This window comes from Theropithecus gelada, chromosome 15, assembly GCF_003255815.1.
Source record: "Theropithecus gelada isolate Dixy chromosome 15, Tgel_1.0, whole genome shotgun sequence".
In the NCBI taxonomy this organism is placed as follows: domain Eukaryota; kingdom Metazoa; phylum Chordata; class Mammalia; order Primates; family Cercopithecidae; genus Theropithecus; species Theropithecus gelada.
In genome coordinates, this window is record NC_037683.1 from 27,785,632 (window position 1) to 27,811,500 (window position 25,869).

At 43.2% G+C, this 25,869-nt stretch overlaps 1 protein-coding gene across 3 annotated transcripts; it reads left to right on the forward strand.

Moving 5' to 3' along the window:
- On the forward strand, positions 1–25,869 carry WDR31 (WD repeat domain 31). Of its 3 annotated transcripts, XM_025359963.1 has the most exons (11): positions 1–124; positions 4,543–4,696; positions 8,630–8,773; positions 9,531–9,663; positions 11,697–11,771; positions 17,817–17,961; positions 18,061–18,161; positions 19,391–19,458; positions 20,471–20,612; positions 22,281–22,443; positions 24,314–25,869. In XM_025359963.1, the coding sequence occupies exons 3-11, from the start codon at positions 8,658–8,660 to the stop codon at positions 24,472–24,474; spliced, it is 1,104 nt and encodes a 367-aa protein (XP_025215748.1). In that variant the 5' UTR covers positions 1–124; positions 4,543–4,696; positions 8,630–8,657; the 3' UTR covers positions 24,475–25,869. The 3 variants fall into 3 exon arrangements, with proteins under 3 accessions (XP_025215748.1, XP_025215750.1, XP_025215749.1); XM_025359965.1 differs by lacking the exon at positions 9,531–9,663 and having other exon boundaries at positions 15–124; XM_025359964.1 differs by lacking the exons at positions 4,543–4,696; positions 9,531–9,663 and having other exon boundaries at positions 49–124; positions 8,630–8,702.

The following is a 25,869-nucleotide window of genomic DNA, read 5'->3' on the forward strand; positions in this document are numbered from 1 at the left end:
AGCACTCCCACCCTAGCAACGTGCGCCTGCTGCTAGGGGCGGAGGCGGGGGAGGGCTCGGAGGCTGCTCACACCCGCCAGCTCCGCGTTCCCGCCGGCCCCAGCTCCAGCCCCCGAGCCCGCCGGTGGGTACTCAGCCTGAGGTGGGAGAAAGGGGCTGAGCGGCAGACTGGGAGCGGGCAACCTGCGCCCTTTGGCCGAAGGGGAGAGCGGTTATGAGGGCCGACCTTGTGTTGGGTGGCGCTAGGTTCCCATCTTGGGGGACTCCTCTCCCCTCTTTCCACATACACATCAAAAATAAGCTTTAGGCCGGGCGCGGTGGCTCACGCCTGGAATCCTAGCACTGTGGGAGGTGGGTGGATTGCCTGAGCTCAGGAGTTCGAGACCAGCCTGGACAACACGGTGAAACCCTGTCTCTACTAAAATACAAAAAATTAGCCAGGTGTGGTGGCGTGCGCCTGTAGTCCCAGCTACTTGGGAAGCTGAGGCAGGAGAACTGCCAGAACCCGGGAGGCGGAGGTTGCAGTGAGCCGAGATCGCGCCACTGCACACTAGCCTGGGCGACAGAGGGAGACTCGAGACTCCGTCTCTAAAAAAAAAATAAATAAATAATAATAAACTTTAGTTGTTCGTATAATGGGCAGAGAGAGGAGCACTTGTGATCTGAAGCAACAGAAAGGAAAAACTGCACACAAGTCCACAAGTCATCCCTAAAATTTGAGGCAACCTTGAGAGTGGCGGCCTAGAACTGGCTCCCTATGTGACTCTAGGCAAGACCCTCTTATTCCCTGGGCCTCGGTTTCCGCTATCTGTACCATTAGAAGGTCGAACCAGACCAGCTTCCAGGTGTTTCTACTCATACTTTTCTTTCTTTGAGCATTGTTTTGGCGGCTAAAGATGCCTTGGTCTCCCAGAGTGTAAGATAGAAGTGTGCAGAGGGAGATTTCCGGAGACGGAGGGAGATAAGATATCAGCGTTTGCATGAACAGGGGACCAGGGAAATAAGGTGCAGTCCACCCAGCTCTGCCCCTGTGACCTTCAGCAAGTCACAGCCTTCTGAGTCCCAGTTTCTTCATGAAATAGAGCAGTTGGATAGGTACTGGTGTATATCAAGGAATATTGCACTGGAGAGTTAGAGAATTCTCTGCTTTATGTTTAGGGTGGTTTAGAGTGACTACTGGATATCTCAAGGCCTTTGGAAAGCAGATTAGAATCGAAATAAGTGCTGGGATTCAGACTGAGGCCTGGTTCCAACTGGAACCAATGGGGACATCCAGAGCCGTAATTGAGTCTATAGATTTTCCCATGTCCTCTCCAGCCTTTCTGGGTCTGGAGTCTGGGATGAAACAGGGTGACTGCTCTCTAAAGGATACGTTGTTGGGCAGGTTAAAAGGGCCCTTATGTTGTTGGATCCTTAAAAAGTGTACCACTGGGCTGGGTGCAGTGGCTCACGCCTGTGATCCCAGCATTTTGGGAGGCCAAGGCAGGCAGATTACCTGAGGTCAGGAGTTCGAGACCAGTCTGACCAACATGAAGAAACCCTGTCTCTACTAAAAATACAAAATTAGCTGGGCGTGGTGACAGGTGCCTGTAATCCCAGCTACTCGGGAAGCTGAGACTGGAGAATCGCTTGAACCTGGGAGGTGGAGGTTGCGGTGAGCCGAGATCACACCATTGCGCTCCAGCGTGGGCAACAAGAGCCAAACTCCAAGCTGACTCTTCATCTTAGTATTCCATTAATTAATTCAACAAATATTTATTTGCCTTGCATTCATTCTCCTAGGCTAAGGTCAAATCATAGATACAAAAATGAACCAGAAATTATATCTCCTCTCAAGTATATTACATGTTCATAATAAAAATAGTGGAAGAAAACTTAGCAGTATTTTTATTTCTTAGTCTACTCATAATAAGTTACAACAACGTAGACGTAACCCAAATTCATATACTTTGTTCTTGAGACTTTTTAATTGCCTTGCTATGTAACATAATGAATTCTTAGCTTTATTGGGTCCAGTCACTCTGATCAGAGGCCATAATTTACTTCAGCTTTAATATCCGCTAGATTTATATATCCATTTGTATATGTTCTCTGTGTATATTTGTGCATGTATATTTGTGCATTAATATTTGTGCATTATGAACAGTATTAATAAGGGTGAAAATGCTGCTTCCAGTGTGATCACTGTTAATCTTGCAGTCATGCTAGTAACCATAATTTATTGTTAACAGCTTGCCAGAATGAACCGAAAGCTTTATATGCACTAGCTTTTGTAGAGATGCAGTATAATACGCTGGTCAAGAACAGGGCCTCTGGAGTTAAACTGCCTGGATTCAAGTTTCAGCTCTGCCACTTATTTGCAGTATAAACTTGACCAAGCTATTTGATATCTCTGTGCCTCACTTTTCTCATCTGCAAAATGGCCATACAGGTTGAGTATCACTTATCTGAAATGTTTGGGACTAGAAGTGTTTCAAATTTCAGATTTTAGAATATTTGCATTATATACTTAAGGGTTGAGCACCCCTAATGGAAAACCTGAAATCCAAAATGCTCCAATGTGGCTAGGCACAGTGGCTCATGCCTGTAATCCCAGCACTTTGGGAAGCCTAGGTGGGCAGATCACTTGAGGTCAGGAGTTCGAGACCAGCCTGGCCAACATGGTGAAATCCTGTCTCTACAAAAAACACAAAACTTAGCCGGACATGGTGGCACGCACCTGTAATCGCAGCTACTCAGGAGGCTGAGGCAGGAGAATTGCTTGAACCTGGGAGGTAGAGGTTGCCGTGAGCTGAGGTTGCGCCACTGCACTCCAGCCTGGGCAATAGAGTAAGATTCTGTCTTTAAAAAAAAAAAAAAAAAAAAATGGCTGGGCGTGGTGGCTCAAGCCTGTAATCCCAGCACTTTGGGAGACCAAGACGGGTGGATCACGAGGTCAGGAGATCGAGACCATCCTGGCTAACATGGTGAAACCCCGTCTGTACTAAAAAAATACAAAAAAAAAAAAAAAACTAGTCGGGCGAGGTGGTGGGCGCCTGTAGTCCCAGCTACTCGGGAGGCTGAGGCAGGAGAATGGCGTAAACCCGGGAGGCGGAGCTTGCAGTGAGCTGAAATCTGGCCACTGCACTCCAGCCTGGGCGACAGAGCGAGACTCCGTCTCAAAAAAAAAACGAAACAAAAACAAACAAACAAAAAAAAGAAATCCAAAATGCGTCAGTGACTATTTCCTTCTTATGTCATGTCAGTGCTCAAAGAGTTTTAGATTGTGGAGCATTTTGAATTTTGGATTTTTGGATTAGATGCTCAGCCTGTAGTAACGGTATCTCAGAGGCTTGTGGAATAGATAAAATGAGTTAATAAATGTAAAACCTATAGCAATTCCTGGTACATTTTAAGTCTATTTTTAATCTTCGCAGAAGTCAGTGATGGAGTTATTATCCTATTTTACACATAGGAAAGTGAGACTTAGAGAGGTTCAACAACTTGCCCAAGGCCACATTGAGCTATAATTCACAACTAGTCCTGTCTAATGCAGATACTAATGCATTTAATCAAATGTTGTTCTGACTATTCTGTGCTGCCCTTAATTCTCAGAATAAGCTGTACTGTCAATCAATATTTAGAATTTATTTGAATTCTTAAAATTAAGTTATTAAAATGCAATAAAACTGTTTATTCCTTTTTTTTTTTTTTTTTTTTTTTTGAGACGGAGTCTTGCGCTGTCGCCCGGGCTGGAGTGCAGTGGCCGGATCTCAGCTCACTGCAACTCCGCCTCCCGGGTTTGCGCCATTCTCCTGCCTCAGCCTCCCAAGTAGCTGGGACTACAGGCGCCTGCCACCTCGCCCAGCTAGATTTTTGTATTTTTTAGTAGAGACGGGGTTTCACTGTGTTAGCCAGGATGGTCTCGATCTCCTGACCTCATGATCCGCCCGTCTCGGCCTCCCAAAGTGCTGGGATTACAGGCTTGAGCCACCGCGCCCGGCCAAAACTGTTTATTCTTTGTAGACATTTATAATGGAAATTCTGGACTAGAAGTCAAGAGATTTACTTAGTTATAATTTTGAGCAAATAATATTTCTATCCTTATTCTGCAGATCTTTAAATAAATGGTCGTAGTTATAATTTTGAGCAAATATTTCTACCCTTATTCTGCAGATCTTGAAATAAATAAATGGTTTATATATGGTGATTTTGAAAAGCTCTTCCATCTCAAATTCTAGGATAATTATTTAAAACAGGAGAAATTGCCTTTTTCACAAAAGCAGTAAACTCTGAAGTAAGCAGTCAACTCAAGATTTTTGATGAACAGAAGTACTATGTTAGGAGCAAAATCAAAATGTTTAATGATGTATTTAAATATATTTTGCATATTTTAAAAATAGATATATAATTAACATTATAGTATACTTTCCTGAATTGTGGAAATGTGAGAGAGATAATCTTGGAATTTTGTAAAATATTTCTTTCTTTGTGAGGGAAAACTACACCTAACCATCTCTTTAATAAACAAGGTCTTTGTTTATCTTGTAAATCTCTTTTCAGTGCAAACATGCTTAGACAGAGAAGAGATTAACTTCAGTGGCTTCCCACTAATTACAGAGATTAAGAAGTGCCTGCCTGAATTATTTTCCAAAGGATACACATTACAAATTATTGCATAGGGGCAGCTCACCAAGAAGATCCTATTGGTTTGGGGGTAAGTAATTCTAAAAGTTATCTTTTCCTTAGAATGTCCCATGAATATGCTTTTCTTGGGAAGTATGGCTCTCTGACTATACCAATCAGTTTTGAGCAGAGCCAATCCATTTATAGCACCTGCAATTTCCAGTGACCTAGATCTGTGGATGACATCTGTCGTTAGTTTGATGACAATGTTGAAAAATAGGTTAGGCTGGCAGATAAGAAGCCCTGCACCCTCTATCTATAAACAATACCACATCCCAAGCTTTTTGAAAACTATCCTGAATTTTGCCTCTCAGCACATCTTGTGGTCTCTTACAGAAAATCCTGGACTATCTGAAGTAGAAGGGACTTTAGATTCGCCACTTCACAAGTATTTTTGTTGTACAGTACTGTGCAAGCCACTCGGGGTACAAAGATGAATAATGAAAGACCTTCTCTCATTATACTCATAGTCTACTAAAAATCATTTCATCTAGTGTCCTAATTTTTTAGCTGGGGAGACTGAGGCCAGAGTGGGGAATGGAGCTGCTCAAGGACACATAATGGGATGAGGCAGGGCTAGGGTAGATCCTGGGTCTCTTGATGCCACTCACATTGTTTCCATTGCATTATGCTTTTCTGTATTGGTTACCTAGTCTTGTCAGGAGGTAATTCTATCTACTTCTCAAAACGTAGGCTGAAATTCTTCTGGAAAGCTCTATTTTTTTTAACGCTAATGGTATGAATGAGAATATTAAGTTGGTGCGTTTTAGCTGCTGTTCTCTCCTGTAGACAGTTCTTCCTAGAATTAGGTTGGTCATGCCCATAAGAAACTCATTTCCTAGAACTTTTAAGCAGAACCTCAGAAGAAATGGGGATTGGGTGCTCCCACTGCCCCCCATACTTCCCTCAGCTCTTTGATATCACAGCTAGTTGCAGGGGACACGTGACCTGGAGTAGTTGAGACTGGTCCTTAGGTTCCTTGGGTCCCAGCAAATGTTCATGCTGGTCACATCTTCAGGTTTCTCTTTTTTTCAGTTTCACCAGCAACTGGTATAGGACCTACATAAATAAGGTGCTTAGGAGGTGTTTCCTGAATGAGTGGAGGAGCATGTTTGAATGCATAATACATTCTCTTTCTTTTCAGTTCTAGCCTTGTTAGTTGAGGGGGATGATACAAGTAAATCTGGAAAATGTTTCATTATTCTTTTTATTCTAATATGTAATCCAATATTAACATTATTTAAATTCTGGGTCACTGGCTCTCAAACTTTTTGGTCTCAGAACTTCTTTTCATTCTTAAAAATTAAGAACCCCCAAAGAGGTTTTGCTTATGTAGGTTATAGATTGGATTTGAATCCTGCTCTGCTACTATTGTTTGACATTAAAACTGAGATTGAATGCCACATGCAGGGTTTGTTAAATTTAAAAATAAATAAATGAGGCAGGCACGGTGGCTCACACCTGTAATCCCAGCACTTTGGGAAGCCAAGGTGGGTGGATCACCTGAGGTCAGGAGTTTGAGACTAGCCTTGCCAAAAAATGGTGAAACCCCATCTCTACTAAAAATACAGAAAAAAAAAAAAAAAAAAAAAAAAGCCTGATGTAGTGGCGCATGCCTGTAGTCCCAGCTACTTGGGAGGCTGAGACAGGAGAATTGCTTGAACCCAGGAGGCAGAGGTTGCAGTGGGCGGAGATCACGCCATTGCACTCCAGCCTGGGTGACAAGAGTGAAACTCCGTCTCAAAAAAATAAATAAATAAGTAAATGAATTAATTTAAAAAAACAGAAATTTTAAAGATATTTACTTATTAATTTTCAATTAGTAATAAACCTATTGCATATTAACATAAAACATCATTTTATGAAAAATAAATATACTTTCCAAAACCAAAATATTTAGTTAGAAAAAATGGTATTGCTTTATGGTTTTGCAAATTTCTAATGTTTCCCTTAAACAGGAGACAATTTGACTCGGATATCTGCTTCTGTATTCAGTCTATTGTAATCTATTGTTTATGTTGAGGTATAAAAAGAAAAGAAGGCCTGCACTTTGGGAGGCCAGGGAACGTGGATTGCTTGAGCCCAGGAGTTGGCGAAACCCCATCTCTACAAAAAACACAAAAAAATTAGCTGGGCGTGATGGTGTAAGCCTGTAGTCCCAGCTCCCCGGGAGGCTGAGGTGGGAGGATCACCTAAGCCTGGGAGGTGGAGGGTACAGTGAGATCACACCACTGCACTCCAGCCTGGGTGATAGAGTGAGACCCTGTCTCAAAATAAAAAAGAAAGGAGAAGGAAGAAGGAAAAAGGAAGAAGGAAGAAGGAAAAGGAGGAGAAGGGAGAAGGAAAAAGGAAGAAGGAAGAAGGAGAAGGAGGAGAAGGAAGAAAGGAGAGGAAGGGAGAGAGGGAGGGAGAGAAGGGCCTCACCGAGAGATGTAGTTGGAAAAGGGAAGTCCTCCCAAACTCCCTAAAAGGCTCTCAGGAATCCCCCATGATCCATGGATCACACTTTAAGAAATGCTAGTCTAGGTCGTTACCTATATTGTCTCATTTAGTGTCATTATTTCTGGCATCTCAGAACATCTATTTCATGATTCTGGCACACTGAGAGGTGCCGTAGTGAAATTATTAAGAAAAAAAAAATCCAGCAACCAAGGAAGGTTACAACCTTTTAGAATAACTGAGGCTTTTCTTTTTCAAGAAGCTTCAGTAATGTGAATTATTTTTTATTTTTGATTACATCTTCTTAGTATTTATTTTATTGTGGCAGAGTGCATGTAACATAAAATTTATGATTAGTAACATTTAGTATATAGAGACAATGTTGTGCAGCCATCATCACTATCTAGTTTTAGAACACTTTCATCAGTCCAAAAGGAAACTCTGCCTCTTAGTTTTTTTGTGTTGCTATAAAAAAAAAAAAAACTGAGCCTAAGTAGTTTATAAAGAAAAGCAGTTTATTTGGCTCACAGTTCTGCAGGCTGTATAAAAAGCATGACACGGGCTTCTGTTTCTGGTGAGGGCTCAAGAAGCTTCCACTGTGGCAGAAGGCAAAGGAGAGCTGGCATCCCATGGCAAGAGAGGAAGGAACCAGGTGAGGAGGAAGGTGCCAGGCTTTTTTAAAAACAGTTAGTTCTTGTGGGAACTAATAGAGTGAGACTCACTAATTACCAGGGAGATGTCACCAAGTATTCATAAGGGATCTGGCCACATGACCAAAACACCTCCGACTAAGCCCTACCTCCAACATTGGGGATCAAATTTCAACATGAGATTTGGAGGGGGCACATATCCAAACTATATCTAGTCTATTAAGATATTCTATATTACATTCTATCTGTATCTATTAAGTAGTCACTCCCCAATCTCTTCCTCATCCCAGCTCTTGGCAACCACTAATCTGCTTTTTGTCTCTAGGTTTGCCAACTATGGATATTTCATATATATAGAACATGAACTATGTAGCCTTTTGTGTCTGGCTTCTTTTGCTTAGCATGATGTTCTCAAGATTCACCCATGTTGTAATATGTATGAGTACTTCATTCCTTTTAATGGCCAAGTAATATTTCATTGTATGGATTGACCACATGATGTTTATCCATTCATTTGTTGACGAATATTTGAGTTGTTTTCACTTTTCGGCCACTGTGAACAGTGCTGCTGTGAACATTTGTGCACAAATTTTTGTTTGAACATCTGTTTCTGTGTTTTTGGCTGTAAACCCAGGAGAAGAATTGCTGGACCATATGGCACTTCTGTTTTTTAGTTATTACAGGATTTCTTAGTCTTTTTTAAAATCAGTTTTGTTTTGTGTATCTGCAACCTCAGGGCCGTAAGGGTGAAGCAGGGTGAGGAGGAAAAGCAAAAGCATACAATTAATTAGTCTGAAAAAGGATTTATTTTCAACATCATACTACCATTATTGTGCCTAACAAAATTAACAGTATGTATTCTTTTTATTAAACAGGGAACGCAACTTCCAGCAGCCACAAGGAATGCTGCTACTCAGGTACCAACTGAAACAAGCTCCTCCACAGAAGGTTTGGTGTAGGTTTTGTGCCGTGATGGGGAAACTGCAAAGCAAACTCAAACACAGCACTTACAAATACAGGTACAGCAATCTTCCCCTGGGAGCCCAGGTTTTATCATGCCCCATTAAAACTCTCCACTAAAGAAAGAGAAGACCCAGGGTGAATGTTGATGGCCTTCCCTGAACAGTTTAGTGTGTTTTCTTTTGGATAAGAAACAGTCAGGGCTGGGTGTGCTGTCTCACACCTGTAATCCCAGCACTTTGGGAGCCCGAGATTGCTTGAGGTCAGTAGTTCGAGACCAGCCTTGGCAACATGGCAAAACCCTATCTCTACAAAAAATACAAAAATTAGCTGGGCATGATGGCATGAGCCTATAGTCCCAGCTACTTGGGAAGCTGAGGTAGGAAGATTGCTGGAGCCCAGGAAGTCAAGGCTGTAGTGAGCCATGTGTGCCACTGCACTCCAGCCTGGGCAACAGAGTGAGACCCTGTCTCAAAAGAAAGAAACAGTTAGTTTATTAGCTAGTGGCTGCACCCATACACAGAGGGGCCTAAATCTTTAGGATTAATTGCTAGTGTGAGCAAAGAAAGACTCCTGGCTTCTTGGCTTCAGGATCCCCCTTTATCAGATTCCAATCCTTCAGTCATTCTGCACATTTTCAGAATAAATAATACCATTGCTGACAATGTCAGTGGGTCTCCCTTCTCTTCTCCTTTTTAAATATTCCTCCTTAGTCTGGCCTGAATTGCCTTCTTAACCCACATTCTTCTCCCTACCCCACCACACCCCTATCCATTCCCATGCCATTGGGTCTCTCATTTTCTATACTCTTTTTAGCAGGCCTGATGAAATTATAGAAGAGAGAATTCAGACTAAAGCTTTTCAAGAGTATAGCCCAGCTCACATGGATACCGTCTCTGTCGTTGCTGCTTTGAACTCAGATGTTTGTGTCTCTGGAGGGAAAGATAAGGTGGGGTTTGCAGTGTTTCCTGGGAAACGAACTTTCTTGCAGGGAAAGGAAGATATTTTGAAAGGAAGTCTAGGGTTTGCATTTCTGGAGCAGGGTTGATGAGTATAAAAATATGAGCTTTAGAGTTAGGAAGACTGGGTTTAAATCCCTGCTTGGCCACTACCCATTCGTTTGGACAAGTCTTTAAATTTTTTTGAGCTTCAGTCTTATCTGTTAAGTGGGAATAATAATGCTACCTCACAGGTGGTTATAAAGATTAAATCAAAGAACGTAGGTGAGATCCTTAACACTGTGCCTGACCACCCACATGCTTTCTATAAATGGCAGAGATCATACTTCCCACCAATGCCATGTTACACCTACATGGAGACACAGGAGTTAATTGTCAGCAAAAGGAACTTTCTAATCTCTTCTTTTATGCTCTTTACACTGATATGCATTATGATTCCTCCTGTGTTTTTGTCCTCTTTCCTCCCATTCTCGCATTTCTCTCCTTCATATTTGGATCTATCATAGCACTCACACCTGGGATACTGGTAGCACAACTGCTAATTCTTTTTGTAGTGAATAATACTAATAATGGGCCAGGTGTGGCGGCTCACACCCATAATCCCAGCACTTTGGGAGGCCATGGCAGGTGGATCACTTGAGGATAGGAGCTGAAAACCAGCCTGGACAACATGGCGAAACCCCGTCTCTACTAAAAATACAAAAATTAGGGGGGGGCATGGTGACGCATGCCTGTAATCCTAGCTACTTGGGAGGCTGAGGCTCAAGAATTGCTTGAACCTGGGAGGTGGAGGTTGCAGTAAGCTGAGATCGGGCCACCGTACTCCAGCCTGGGTGGCAGAGCAAGACTCTGTCTCAAAAAATAATAATAATAATGTCTCTCATTTTCAATAGCCTTTTAGAGTCTTCAAATTCCATTTGCATACTGTATTCCACTGGTTCTAAGATGCATGTTTTCACATTTTATTTTTTTTTTAATTATTATTATTATTATTATTATTTTTTTTTTTTTGAGAGGGAGTTTTACCCTTGTTGTCCAGGCTGGAGTGCAATGGCTCGATCTTGGCTCACCTCAACCTCCGCCTCCTGGGTTCAAGCGATTCTTGAGCCTCAGCTTCCCGAGTAGCTGGGATTACAGGCATGCGCCACCACACCTGGCTAATTTTGTATTTTTTTTAGTAGAGATGGGGTTTCTCCATATTGGTCAGGCTGGTCTCGAACTCCCGACCTCAGGTGATCCGCCCGCCTTGGCCTCCCGAAGTGCTGGGATTACAGGCATGAGCCACCATGCCAGGCCCTGTTTTCACATTGTAACACTTCTTAAATCAGGATGCATCTAAGTATCCTAATTTAATTGGCAGTATTTTGTCTTAAAATCTAGGCCGGGCAGGGTGGCTCACTGCAGTCTCCACCTCCTGGGTTCAAGCGATTCTGCTGCCTCAGCCTCCTGAGTAGCTGGGATTATGGGCATGTGCCACCATGCCTGTCTTATTTTGTATTTTTAGTAGAGATGGGGTTTCTCCATGTTGGTCAGTCTGGTCTCTGACTCCCGACCTCAGGTGATCTGCCCACCTCAGCCTCCCAAAGTGCTGGATTATAGGCATGAGCCACTGTGCCCAGCTTGAAATGGTAAATTTTTTTAAAAAGCACCACAACAAAAATATACAGCGCAGTAGGAAAACAAATCTAACCCTATGTGGAATTCTCCTTCACCATCTACAGCCAGAACCTCCAGTGGAATCAGTTCTCCTTGGGGAATGTTAGCCCAAACCCATCAGTAAGTTTAGAGCAGTGGTCTAGTGTGAGAGGGAGAGAAAGAGAACCACCAGGAGGAAAGAAAAGAAACTCAAAGGAGGGGCACATGAGGAGGGATGGCCACAACAGGGAGCCCCTAATGCTTTGAGCAAGTCCCTGAACAGAGAGGGAGTGAGTGAAGAGGGAGAAAGTAAGGTGGGAATGCAGTAGAGGCTAGTGTCACTTTAACAAGAATTGAGTAATGAAACTAAAATCTTCACTCTCTTCAGACAGTTGTGGCCTATAATTGGAAAACTGGAAATGTGGTGAAAAGGTTCAAAGGACATGAACATGAGATCACCAAGGTAATTGTCAAATGATTATTATGAAGGCAATCTGGAACTGAATAAAGGATAGCTAATAGTTCTAGATATTAAGGGTGACTGAATCTTTGATCTTAAGGAAAAATGCAAAGGCTTTGTTTGATGCTGTGAAGTCCTACTTCAGGAGAAACAGAGCAAACCATTCACTTAGTTGTTGTTACAGGCATATCGAACACAGTTTTTCTTTTGTCATTAAGCCCTTAATAGCACAGGTAGTAAACAGAACACAGCTGATAACAACTCTCTCTGACCTATCCTGACTCAGCAGGTACAGTACTGAAGGCTTACCCTGTGCTTACCATAGCTAGGAAAATGACAGAATCCCTGTGCTCAGCAACCTTTTAGTCTAGTTGGGGACATTTAATGAACATTCAATAACAATGAAATACAAATTAATTTGTTAGATAGCATTACAGACCAGAGTGAGCTTCCAGCAAAAATGATAGAGAATGCCAGTTTATATATAATTCCCTGCTCTGAAGTCCACCTAAATGAACCAAAAATTAAGATACACACTTCTTTTATAATGAAACTAGGCACCAGCCACAATCCCATAGCACAGAATATGATAGTTGCTCGCCAGATACGTTGTGTTCTGAACTAGACTGATAGGGAACACCATGCTCTATTCACTTATCCCCAGATATTTGACAGAGTGCAGATTTCACTAAAAGAGCTGGTCCTGAATGGTCCTCCCAACAGCCCTTTATTTAGAAAGATGAGGACTAAGGATATAGATTGTTTACCAGTAAAACAAGACAATGTAACAAAATCGAGGCTGCTGCCAGCTTGCTTCTCTTTCTTCTAGTCACCCTAAAATGCCGAAGGACTGGCCAGGCATGGTGGCTCGTCCCTGTAATCCCAGTGCTTTGGGAGGCTGAGGCAGGAGTATCATTTGAGGCCAGGAATGTTTTGTTTTGTTTTTTGAGATAGAGTCTCACTCTCTCTGTTGTATGATCACAGCTCACTGCAACCTCCATCTCGCGGGTTCAAGCTATTCTTCTGCCTTGGCTGCCCAAGTAACTGGGATTACAGACGTGTGCCACCACACCCGGCTAATTTTTATATTTTTAGTAGAGATGGGGTTTTGCTCGGTTGGCCAGGCTGGTCTCCAACCCCTGGCCTCAAGTGATTTGCCCGAGGCCGGGAGTTTAAAACCAGCCTGGGACATAGCAAGACCCCATCTTGACAAAAAATAAAAAAAACTAGCTAGGCATGTTGGTGCACACCTGTAGTCTCAGCTATTTAGACAAGACATAATCAGCCATCAGTATTCAGGATGACAAATCAAGACATAATCAACCATCAATATTCAGCATGACAAATCAAGTTATAGTAGACCTTGGACTGAAAGGAAAGAAAGTGAGAGAGAATTGACTGTGTGTGAGTGTGTGTATGTGCGTGCCCTTGTGTGTGTGTGCACATGCATGTGTGTGTGTGTGTGTGTGTGCATGTAATACTTGAGCATGTATCAAGCCTTGTTGAATTTACTGCCAAAGATTGGACTTGCCCTCATTCAAAGATGAAAAGATTAATAAGCAGAAAGGATCCAAAGTGAGGTCTATATGCCTAGATTTTTTTTAAATACACATATAACAAGCTAATGTCAGATGAAAATACACTTTGAAGGAAGAACTACTCAAGAAGCAAACATAAAATTTGATTAATGCTTTTTTACTCTATAAATTAAGAGAACATATACTCTATGAAACAATAAGTTGAAAAAATAAGACAAGCCAGGTGCAGTGGCTCCTGCCTGTAATTCTGGCACTTTGGCAAGGCAAGGCAGGAGGATTGCTTGAGCCCAAGAATTTGAGACCAGCCCAGGCAGCATAATGAGACCCCATCTCCACAAAAAATTAAAAAATTAGTTGGATGTGGTGGTGCGCGCCTATAGTCCCAGCTACTCAGGAAGCTGATGTGGGAGGATCATTTGAGTCCATGAAGTTGAATTCATAGTGAGCTGTGATTATTTCACTGCACTCCAGCCTTGGTGACAGAGCAAGATTTGTCTCAAAAAAAAAAAAAAGTGAGACAATAGAAGAATTATCTGGGGGAGAAAAGATTTGAGGAAAAATATTATTAAAAAGTAAAAATTGGCCAGGCAGGGTAGCTCATTCCTATAATCCCAACACTTTGGGAAGCTGAGGTGGGAGCATTGCTTGAGCTCAGGAGTTCAAGACCAGCTTGGGCAACATAGCAAGACCTGTCTCTACTACAAATAAAAATACAAATACATTCAGTGGTCATAGTGGTGTATGCCTATAGTCTAAACTACTTGGGAGGCTAAGGCAAGAGGATCGTTTAAGCCAGGGAGATGGAGGCTACAGTGGGCTATAGTTGCGCCATTGCAGCCCAGCCTGGGTGACATAGCGAGACCCAGAAAGAAAGAAAGAGGGAGGGAGGGAAGAGAGAGAGAGAGAGAGAGAGAGAAAGAGAGAAAGAGAGAAGAGAGAAAGAAAAAAAAGAGAAGAAAAAGAACGAGAGAGAGAGAAAGAGAGAGAGAGAGAAAGGAAAGGAAGAAAGAAAAAGATTATTTATGTGCGGAGAGTGTTGTTCATATGTAAAGGCATGGAAAGACATTCTTAAATCCGTAAAATCTTGCCATATGCAAAGCATTCCTGAATAATATAGTTGAAGGTATATTATTAAAGAATGTGAATGGGCCAGGCGTGGTGGCTAACGCCTGTAATCCCAGCACTTTGGGAGGCCAAGGCGGGCGGATCACCTGAGGTCGGGAGTTCAAGACCAGCCTGACCAACATGGAGAAACCCCATCTCTACTAAAAATACAAAATTAGCTGGGTGTGGTGGCGCATGCCTGTAATCCCAGCTACTCAAGAGACTGAGGCAGGAGAATCGCTTGAACCCAGGAGGCAGAGGTTGTGGTGAGCTGAGATCGCGCCATTGCACTCCAGCTTGGCAACAAGAGGGAAAGAAAAAAAAAAGAATGCGAATGAATGATGAATAATAAAGCCAACTAATATTAAAGAAGTTCCAAACTGAATTCACTGTATGAGTCTTCAATCCAGTTAAACACAGAATTATGTCTAAAGAATTGTCAAAACTAGGGCTATGAGAAGAAATGTAATTGTTTTAATTCTTTAAAAAATTTATATGAATAAAATGCAAAATATTAATAATATGATAATAGACTGGATAAAAATCCAAGAGAGTACCTACAAAAGTGGGAATGAGCCAGAAGTAATATAATTGTGCTAATTAAAGAAAAAATTGTTTTTCCTTATAGGAGATTCTTTTCTTTCTGAAATTAATACATTGAGAATATGAGTTTAAAGATATTAATACATATATAGAGGTATCATGAGAAGAACTCAGGTTACATATTATTTAAATTAAAAATGTAAAGAAAGGGAAAAATAAATCTAAAAATAAATATGCAATTTTATAGAAAAAGAAGACAATGAAAATATGACAAAATGTTTTTCAAAACCAGCAGAAAAGATGGAAGAAACAAGATCAAACATATATATGATAGCAGTAAATGTAATTGGGATAAATTCACTTATTGAAAGGCAGTACTCTTACTGAGTTAAAAACTAAAGCCACCTATACATTGTTTAAAAGAGACATATCTAGGCTGGGTACAATGGCTCACGTTTGTAATCCCAGCACTTTAGGAGGCCGAGGCGGGTGGATCACTTGAGGTCAGGAGTTCAAGACCAGCCTGGCCAACATGGCAAAACCCCATCTCTACTAAAAATTAAAAAAAAAAAATTAGCCAGGCATGGTGGCACACACCTGTAATCCCACCTATGCAGGAGGCTGAGACAGGAGAATCACTTGAACCTGGGAGGCAGAGGTTGCAGTGAGCAGAGATCATACCATTGCACTCCAGCCTGGGCGACAGAGTGAGACTGTGTCTCAATAAGTAAATAAATAAATAAATAAATAAATAAGACATATCTAATGCAAAGCACCTTTAAAATTTAAAGTGAAATAGTAAACATAGAACAGATATTTGTACACGCGCACACACACACACACACACACACATATATATAGCAACATTGTTTAGAATAGCCAAAAGCTGGAAACAACCCAAATGTCCTTTGACAGATTCATGGATAAACAAAATGTGGTAATATACATACAGTGGGCTATTTTTCACCCTTAAAAAGGAATGAAATAGGCCAGGCATAGTGGCTTATGCTTGTAAACCCAGCATTGTGGGAGGCCCAGGCAGATAGATCACTTGAGCCTGGGAGTTCGAGGCCAGCCTGAGCAACATGGCAAAACCCCATCTCTACAGAAAATACAAAAATTAGTCGGGTGTGGTGGCACACACTTATAGTCCCAGCTATTCAGGAGGCTGAGGCAAGTGGATTGCTTGAACTCAGGAAGGGAAGGTTGCAGTGAACTGAGACCAGGTCACTGCACTCCAGCCTGGGTGACAGAGCAAGACCCTGTCTCAAAAAAAAAGGAATGAATTTCTGATACATGTTACAACATGGCTGAACCCTGAAAACATTATGCTAAGTAAGAGCCAGACACAAAAGGACAAATATGGTATGATTCCACTTATATGAGGTACCTAGAATAGTCAAGTCCATAGAGACAGAAGTAGAATAATTGCGGGTGCCAGCAGCTGCAGGGAGAGGAAAATGGACAGTAATTGTTTAAAGGTTGTAGAGTTTCAGTTTGGGATGATGGAAAAGTTCTAGAGATGATAGTGGTGATGGTTATACAACAACGAATGTACTTGTTGCCACTGAGTTGTACATTTATTTATTTATTTATTTATTTATTTATTTATTTATTTTTTGAGACGGAGTCTTGCTCTGTCACCCAGGCTGGAGTGCAGTGGCCGGATCTCAGCTCACTGCAAGCTCCGCCTCCCGGGTTCACGCCATTCTCCTGCCTCAGCCTCCGGAGTAGCTGGGACTACAGGCGCCCGCCACCTCGCCCGGCTAGTTTTTTGTATTTTTTAGTAGAGACGGGGTTTCACCGTGTTAGCCAGGATGGTCTCGATCTCCTGACCTCGTGATCCGCCCGTCTCGGCCTCCCAAAGTGCTGGGATTACAGGCTTGAGCCACCGCGCCCGGCCGAGTTGTACATTTAAAAATGGTTAAAATTGTAAGTTTATGTATATTTACCACAGTTACAAAAAAAAAAAAAAAACCACACAAAAAAGAACACAATGGAAGAGATCAGAACAGGAAGAACAGGTCAGCAAAGATATATCAGGCAAATGTAAACAAACAGAGCAGGAGTTGGGATGATGATATCAAGCAAAGTTGTATTCAAGGTAAAAAGCATAAAATGGAACAGAGATTCACTTCAAATTCATCTTAAGTACAACAGAATCACCTGTCATAACAGTACAGTATCCATTTTTGGGGTGCAGTGATGATCAGGTGTAAAAGGAATCCCACAGGAGGAAGTTCTATAGGAAGCCCAAGAAGGGAAACATCCTCACCAAGGTAACGTGATCTGAGGAGGTGAGATTTTTAACCTTACCCTGAAGGACAGGAGGAAATCTGCTACATAAAGGAAAAGGTAGCACAACATTGAAAAAGGTGGAAATTCAGACTGGCCCATGCTTTGCATTCATAGATTTCAAGCTTAGGTATTACTCTTGAGAAGTGTGTGTGGGGGCCAGGCGTGGTGGCTCACGCCTGTAATCCCGGCACTTTGGGAGGCCGAGGTGGGCGGTTCACCTGAGATCAGGAATTGGAGACCAGCCTGGCCAACGTGGTGAAACCCTGTCTCTACTAAAAATATTAAAATTAGCTGGGTGTGGTGGCTGTCGCCTGTAATCCCAGCCACCCGGGAGGCTGAGGCAGGAGAATCACTTGAACCCGGGAGGTGGAGGCTTCAGTGAGCCAAGATCGCACCACTGCACTCCAACCTGGGTGACAGTGAGACTCCATCTCAAAAAAAAAAAAAAAAAAAAAGAAGTGTGTGGGGAGGGAGTTATGCAGACTCATCTTTTTCCCCCAATTTAAAGTCCAGTCCAACTAGCACACCAGAGCTATTTCAGTGTTACTGTTTTTTCCCTGAGCAGGTAACCTGTATTCCCAATTCCAACCAGTTCTTCAGTGCCTCTCGTGACAGGATGGTCATGATGTGGGACTTGCACGGTTCCTCACAACCAAGGCAGCAATTGTGTGGCCATGCCATGGTGGTCACCGGATTGGCTGTGAGTCCAGGTAAAACAAAGTGAACCTCTTCCCAACACCTTGATACTTTCTGAAAAACCCTGTTCAGGTCCCCTCTCACAGGCTGTCTTCTCACCATTGTTTCCAAAGACTCATCACAGCTGTGCACTGGCTCTCGGGACAACACCCTGCTTCTGTGGGATGTGGTGACAGGACAGAGTGTGGAAAGAGCATCTGTCTCCAGAAACGTGGTATGAACTCGAACTTGGTACAGAACAGGGCAGCAGAAAGGAGCACGGGGTGAAGGAAAGGCTCAGGAGAGAAATCAGGAGGCCCATGAGCAGAAATTAGAGCCTGGGTCCCAATTGCTGTCCCCTAACCTGCTGTGAGACCCTGGCCTCTCGGGGTTATTAGATTAGATGGTCCCTTGAGTCTTCTGCTCCAGACAATGATTTTACTCACTCATATGGGAATTAAAAATGGTCTTCATTATTTATTTCACTATTACTTTTCTTCTGTGGGCCAGACACTGTGCTAGGAACAGGGTTAGTGACCAAGGACAGAGTTCCTGTCCTCCAGGAGCTCACAGCTTATGCTTATTGTATGTTCATACATGTAACATCATGTGGAGAAATAAACATTACCTTTTGCTTTATGTAGAATTTGCATTGCTTTTGAAGGACCAGTTGTTTTCTAGTAGCAGACTGGTATAAACTGCAGAGCCTTTGGAGTCAGTCATACCCAGGTTCAAATCATGGATCTATTACTTACCAGCTATGTTATCTCAAGGAAGTTACTTAAGCTCTTAGAGTGTCTATGTCTTCATTTATAAAACGGGGAGAATTCTATCACCTGCTAAGGTTCTTCAGAGGGTGAATTGAAATACTAGATGTGAAATACCTGTCGTTGTACCTGACCTATAGTAGATGTTCTTTTAGTGGTCGTCAAATTTCAGTCCCAATCATCTTTTCTAATTTTGAAGATGACTGCCAATGGTCAGATGTGCTTGCTCCATGCCCTCTATATTGGTGGAGTTTACTGGAAGAAAAGAAAATTCTGTTATTTTGGGTTATTTTGGAAACTGTTTTATGCCTGTCCAAGCAGGAGACTGCAGGGATAAAGAGAAACATGAATGCTCTTCCTGATCCCCATGAGGTGTTGGGCTAGAGTTTCAGTGAACCCGCCTTACAACAGGGGCTGTTCTATCTGCCACACAGCTGGGGTTTCAGGTACTCTAAGGGTACCTGCATGTATTTTGGTGCTCACAACTGGCCCAGCTGTTCCCTTGCTGCTGATAACCTGGGAGATGCAGGTAGAGCATGACTGATAGGTATCTGCAAAAGGTAAGATGCCTGTAAATGAATTTGCTAGTTCAGAATCCTTGAGAAGAGGCACAGTGATGCTAGTTAGCACATTTGACAGGAATTACAGCAGAGGAATGACTTGGTGTGAGAAGTTCTGAACATTTTGCTTTTTCTAGGTCACTCACCTGTGCTGGGTCCCCAGAGAACCATACATACTACAGACCTCTGAAGATAAAACCCTCAGGTGGGCTTACTGAGCAGCAGTGAAAGTGTTTCTTGTGAGGTTTGTGGCTCCCATGTGTACATGGCTCCATTCCCACTCTGCTTCTCCACATTGCTCTGCCCTTCCCAGAGCCTTCTGTTCCTCTGCCCTTCACTGGTGGTGGGGCCTCTCTGCTCTGGCCCCATGGATCATTAAGGTAGGGACTGTATACCATGAGATCAGGCCTGGTAAAAGCCCCTGTTCGAGATGGTTTCAAAGCATCTGATTCAGCCAGCTCCTGCTATGTGAATGTGTTCAGATTAACGCCAGAATCAGTCATTTGCTTGTCCCACCCTGTCGGGCTGCCTGGCTCTCCTTGCTACTCCTGCGTGGCTCCTGGTGTTCTCAGTCACCCAGCCTTCAGCTGAAGCCCTCCCTGGGGAAGCAGGGTCGAAATCAGCATCAGGGGAGTCAGTAAAGTCAATAGTTCTTAGACCAGAGAGCATAACTAGAAACTTTGGATCTCAGAAGAGATTCTCCTTAGAAAATGATAGGAATGGGGTAAAGAGGTAAAAATAAAATAAGGAGCAAAACAAAATACTCCCCAGTGGACCCCATAGCCAAGGTTGGCCATGGCCTGTATGTAAATCTTCTGTAACTGATTCTGAATGATGACTGATCTTCCGTATCATAATAAGTATCTTTTTAAAAATTTAAGTCACAGGCACAGAAATATCCTTTTGTCCATGGAAAGCAGTGCCTCAAAGGACCAAATTAACAAATTAACTTGTACAATTAAGATGCTTGGTCTCAATTTCTATTAACTGATCTCAAAATAGAAAGAACTCAGATGTCATTCAATTTGGTTACTTCCTGCCAGCTTTAGAGTCTCAGAGATTGATCTGGTTCATGCTGCTGTTTTTAGGTAAATCATGCCATTCCAATCTGGCTGGCCTACACAGCAAAGAGCCAAGACTTTTATGGTAGTGGGACAATACGGGTATATTTCAGCCACATTTACTACAAGCTAATTTCCTGCCCTAATCTCTTTCAGATTATGGGACAGTCGGGGGCTGCAGGTAGCTCATATGTTTCCTGCAAAGCAGTACATTCAGACCTACTGTGAAGTCAGTGTGGATGGACACAAGTGTGTCTCCTGCAGCAATGGCTTTGGAGGAGAAGGCTGTGAAGCCACGGTAGGAGACTGTGTGAGGTCCAGGTATCTGGTTGCTGATGAACAGATCACTTACTCTGGCCTTATGCCTGTAGCTGTTCTACACAGGCGAGCTCTGCTAATTGCTCAGGCCTCTTTCAAAATCATACTGTGAGTGATTCTTTGCATTCCAGTTGCTTCATTTAAGAAACATTCATAGGGGAGGCCGAGGCAGGAGGATTACTTGAGCCCAGAAGTTTGAGACTAGCTTGGGCAACAGAGCAAGACCCTGTCTCTATATAAAAATAAAAAGTTAGCTGGGCATGGTGGCGTGTGCCTGTAGTCCAAGCTATTCAGAGGCTGAGGTGGGAGGATCAACTGAGCCCAGGAGTTTGAGGCCAGCCTGGGCAACAAGGGAGACCCCATCTCAAAAAAATAAAGAAAGAAAAGAAAAGAAACATTCATCAACTTAGGGCTCTCTGAATTGGTAGTAGGAAAGAGGAATGGGATGAGAGTCAAGATGGGGAAGAGCTAAACACAGAACTAGTCTGCTGATGTCTCTACTCGCAGCAGAGCTTGGAGAGGGGAGGGACTGTTTGAAGAACGAGATTTATTCCCATTATAGGCATGGCCACAGTAAAAGAAGCTCAAGCTTTTTAGGAAATTTGGAGCTCTAGTGTTGGTCCAGGGCCTACTCCATCCCTTACTCATATACCTTCCTTGCAGTTAATTTTGGAATAGATTGCCTAGGCTCCTCCAAAGCACCTTAGATTCATAATTGTAGAATATCAATTAAAAGGGTTATCTAGTATTCGAATAGAACAATTATGCCTCCTATTTTATCGAACATTTCTTGTGTGCTGGGCACTGGGCTGAGCACATTACATGTAATATCTCATTTAATCCTTAAAAACAACCCCATGAGTTAGGTACTATTATAATTCCCATTTCACAGACAAGGAAATAGAGGCATGGCAAGTTGACATTTCTTGCACAAGACCATATCCCTAGTAAATGGTAGATTGGGGTGTTGCAGCCTTTGAATGTAGCATCTCTTTTCTAAGTGAAACATTTCCAGCTTCTACAGCTATTCCCTGGATAACATGCTGTCCAATAACTTCATTATCTTTTTGGACATAATTCAATTTGCTGTCCTCTCTGAACATTATTCTCCAGCTGTGATCTGATCTGTATCTATGAGAGTGGGGCTGGCAGCACTGACTGGCACTTCCCTCTTGTAGACACTAGTCTTCACACATCAAGGTTCAGCATCTAGGCATTAAATCAGAATGTCTACACCTATATGTACTTATACCTATGAGGTACTTCTAACCATGGGGTCCCCATAGGACCCACAGATGCCAAGAGGTTGAAATAAGGCAGCTCTTGAGTTGCCATGAAAGCAAACAACCCCATACTGTTGTTTCGGGTTCCCCATGATGGAACACCATCATGCTGTAGGACTAGGAGCTTTTACTTCCCTAACCATTAAAAAGGCAAAAACTTATGACACATTCTTAACCAGGGTTGTTTGAGACATAGTTGAGGCTTACAATAATCACTAGATGGGGGTTGTTGGGTCTGTGGATGGATGAAGATACGTGAGCAGGTAAGTGGAGGGAATAGGTACATCATGGGAGCGGGGGTGATGGATATTCGTGGACGAAGCTAGACGAGTAAGTATGAGCTGGTCCATGTCATTACTTTGCAGTTGTGGGACCTAAGACAGACTCGAAACAGAATATGTGAGTATAAGGGGCATTTCCAGACTGTTGCGTCCTGCGTCTTTCTACCAAGAGCATTGGCCTTGATGCCTTTAATTGCTACCTCATCACATGATTGCAAGGTGAAGATTTGGAACCAAGATACTGGAGGTAAGGAGCCTGCTGTCAGTTCTCCTCGAAAGACACATGAAGTCCTAAAACCTTCTTTAAAACTCCCTCTTCCCATTGCTCAGCATTACAAAGCCACCCATCTTCTGCCACTGTCTAGTCCTGTGGTTAAGAGGTGATGTCAAGATGCTATCCCCATGTATCCCCTGGTACCATGTTGCATAGACTCATTCCTGAGAACTCACATAGATTTGGCTCTTACATTCTTTCTACCTCAAGTTCTTCATCAGATTCTAATTTGTGACACTTAAAATACCTGGAAAAGAGAACAAGAATTGCCACTTTTGGCCGGGCGCGGTGGCTCAAGCCTGTAATCCCAGCACTTTGGGAGGCCGAGACGGGCAGATCACGAGGTCAGGAGATCGAGACCATCCTGGCTAACACGGTGAAACCCTGTCTCTACTAAAAAATACAAAAAACTAGCCGGGCGAGGTGGCGGGCGCCTGTAGTCCCAGCTACTCGGGAGGCTGAGGCAGGAGAATGGCGTAAACACGGGAGGCGGAGCTTGCAGTGAGCCGAGATCCGGCCACTGCACTCCAGCCTGGGTGACAGAGCGAGACTCCATCTCAAAAAAAAAAAAAAGAATTGCCACTTTTGAATTCTTCTTTCGAGGACTAAAATGAAACCCTCAGCTTTTGGTGAGGTTAAGGGGGAGTCAGGATAGTTTCAGAAAGTCTCTGCCCTGTTTTGATTCTGTAGCTGAAGTTTAAGAACACGGTAAGCTCATAACATTTCAAAGCATCAGAGAAAAAGGATGTCTTATGCAACCCAGGTCCCCAGATTCCTGGATCTGCTGGAGCCAGCCCCTGCTGGCCGATTGTTAAATATTCAGGATTTTTGTGAACTGGTTTTTAAACCTTTGGTGGCCTGAAATCTGATCATGGTGGAGGTATTTACACCATGAAAATTGACAAGTGCTATGAATCGGTGGTGGTAGTGTTTTTTCCTCCAGAAAGCTGGTTTACCAGCACGCCACTGCCTCCATCTGTTCTGTCCTGGACACAGGGTTCTGCCACAGACAGAAATAGCATTGACTTAAAGAACTTTAAACCAAATCTCTCCTACAGCAGTCTTCTAGAACTCAGCTCCTCTCAGGGGAGACAGGGTAGTTCCCTCAGAGAATAGAGGCGGGACCGTGTCTTGTGGGCACTCTGCAAATAGCTGTGGCCACAAGCCAAACTTCCATAGTAAGGACAGCCTGCTGTACCGTCACCTGGAGCGGCTTCTCCAGCCACCCAGGTGTAACAGTTGCTTGAGGAAAAAGAGCAGATGTTTTAGACTTAATGATCATAAACCTTACCAGGGAGAACGAGGTCTGAAAGTGTTGACCTGATCAAGTGGCACAGATTCCCTGCCCACCAGGTATGAGCCTGTAGATTTCAGAAGAGTGGCCTCTAAGATGCAGATGGAGGGAGATGGGTCAGCTGAAACCCCTAAAGAATGCCTTTCAGGCTCCCCCATTATCCTTCATCTCCAAGGCATCAAGACCCCAGGAAGCCAGCAGCTAAAGATCAGTATCCTTGTATGTTTTTCCCTGCCTGGGCCCTGCTTTATTCTCTGGACAGGTGACTGAGGGCACCTTTGTAACATGTCTTTAGCCGGTGAGACCCTGATACTTCTGGTGATGGTATGCATCCTGTTTGGCCCATGTGCCATTCTCTACCATTGATGTCGTGGGGTTGGCCCAATTTCTGACCTCCCTGATATGCTTTCCTCTGAAGAACTGGGGCCTCTCTCATACTGGTTAGATATGTACAGCAAATGCTTTATTTCCTTGCATTTCTCATGAAGACATCATGTTTCATGATGCTACACTCTTGGCCTAATCTGCTGGTTCCCCTTTTCCCCTCAGCCTGCCTTTTCACCTTGTCTCTGGATGGATCAGGACCCTTGACTTCTCTGGCTGTTGGTGACGCCATCTCCTTATTGTGTGCAAGTTTTAACAGAGGAATTCACTTACTCAGAATGGACCACAGCCGAGGGCTGGAACTGCAGGAAGTGGCAGCATTCTGAGGCCAAGAGACACTCACTGGACAATATCAAACCATGGCCCTTTCTCAGCGTGGCTTTGTGTCTTTCCCAGTTATCTTGTGGGGAGTGGGATGTAGGGCTGGTATTCTTTGTTTAGGTTCACTTAGAAGAGGTATCAGTGTTGTAAGTCAAATAATTTAAGTCCAGTGATTCAAAATCAGGCATAGAGTCCAGAAACATGGACTACACATAAGGTTCTCTATTTAAGTTAAATACAAATGCAACTTTTTAGTGAGCTTGTAGGACTACTCTTCAAAAAAAGTTTATTGCTCAGAATGATGACCTGTAAATGTAAGAGTGGCAGGCCTCTGTCTGTGAAAGTCAGAACACAGGGCTCAAGCCTCTGAAACTGACCCTTCCAAGTCTTCACAAAAGAAAAAAGGCAATGGGGAGAGAGAGTGTTTTGGTTACATCAGAAATAATTGAGATGGGAAAGAATAGTGCAGCTCCATAGAGGAGACAGACTGTAGTCAATGAGATTAAGCTTCAGTCACTGCTCCTCAGCAATGTGAAGAATCAAAGTCAGGGCAAGCAAGCAAAAGCTTGGACTTCTATTCAAAGTGGCAGCAGAGTGGGAGGGCGGTGCCCTTCTAGCCCAATGCTGCTGAACTTGTGTGAAAATCAGACCTGAGATGGCTTGAAGCGGCCAAGAATCACATGGGCATTGCCCAGAATTATAGGAGTTAGCACATCTGCTCTACAGATAAGAAAACATTGAAATTCAAAGATTAAGGCCAAAAATATCTCACTTGCAATTTTAATATTTTTATTTGGATTTATATAAATGAAACATATATATATATATATGTTTTGGAATGGCCAGAGTGAGGCAAAGGGGATCCCTGAAATAACATTAGAACATACAGGAAAAACGAGGCAGGCGGATCACTTGAGGTCAGGAGTTGGAGACAAGCCTGTATGCGTGTGCCTGTAGTCCCAGCTACACAGGAGGGTGAAGTGGGAGAATCACTTGAAGCTGGCAGGCAGAGTTTGCAGTGAGCTGAGATTGTGCCACTGCACTTCAGCCTGTGTGACAGAGTGAGAGACCTTGTCTTGAAAAAAAAAAACATACAGGAAAAAGAGGGATGGAGTCAACTGTGCCCCAGACATTAAGCCCCCTTCAATGAGGAGGGGCAAGGTGCTCAGGCCTGCCTGTGTGGCCCCCAGGAGTCAGACCTCAGCCTCGTGCTCACAGGCCCATTTTCATCCAGGGAAAATGGAGTCCTTTCTGCCTTCATAGATGCCCACACATAAGGCACATGAGGCCTGGAGATTCCCTTTCTGACAAGTCCCAGCCAAAGAAAGATTTTGCTTTTGTCTTCTCTGGCCTCTGCTTGTCTCTGATACCAGTGGCTGACAGCCACCTTCCTTGTTCCC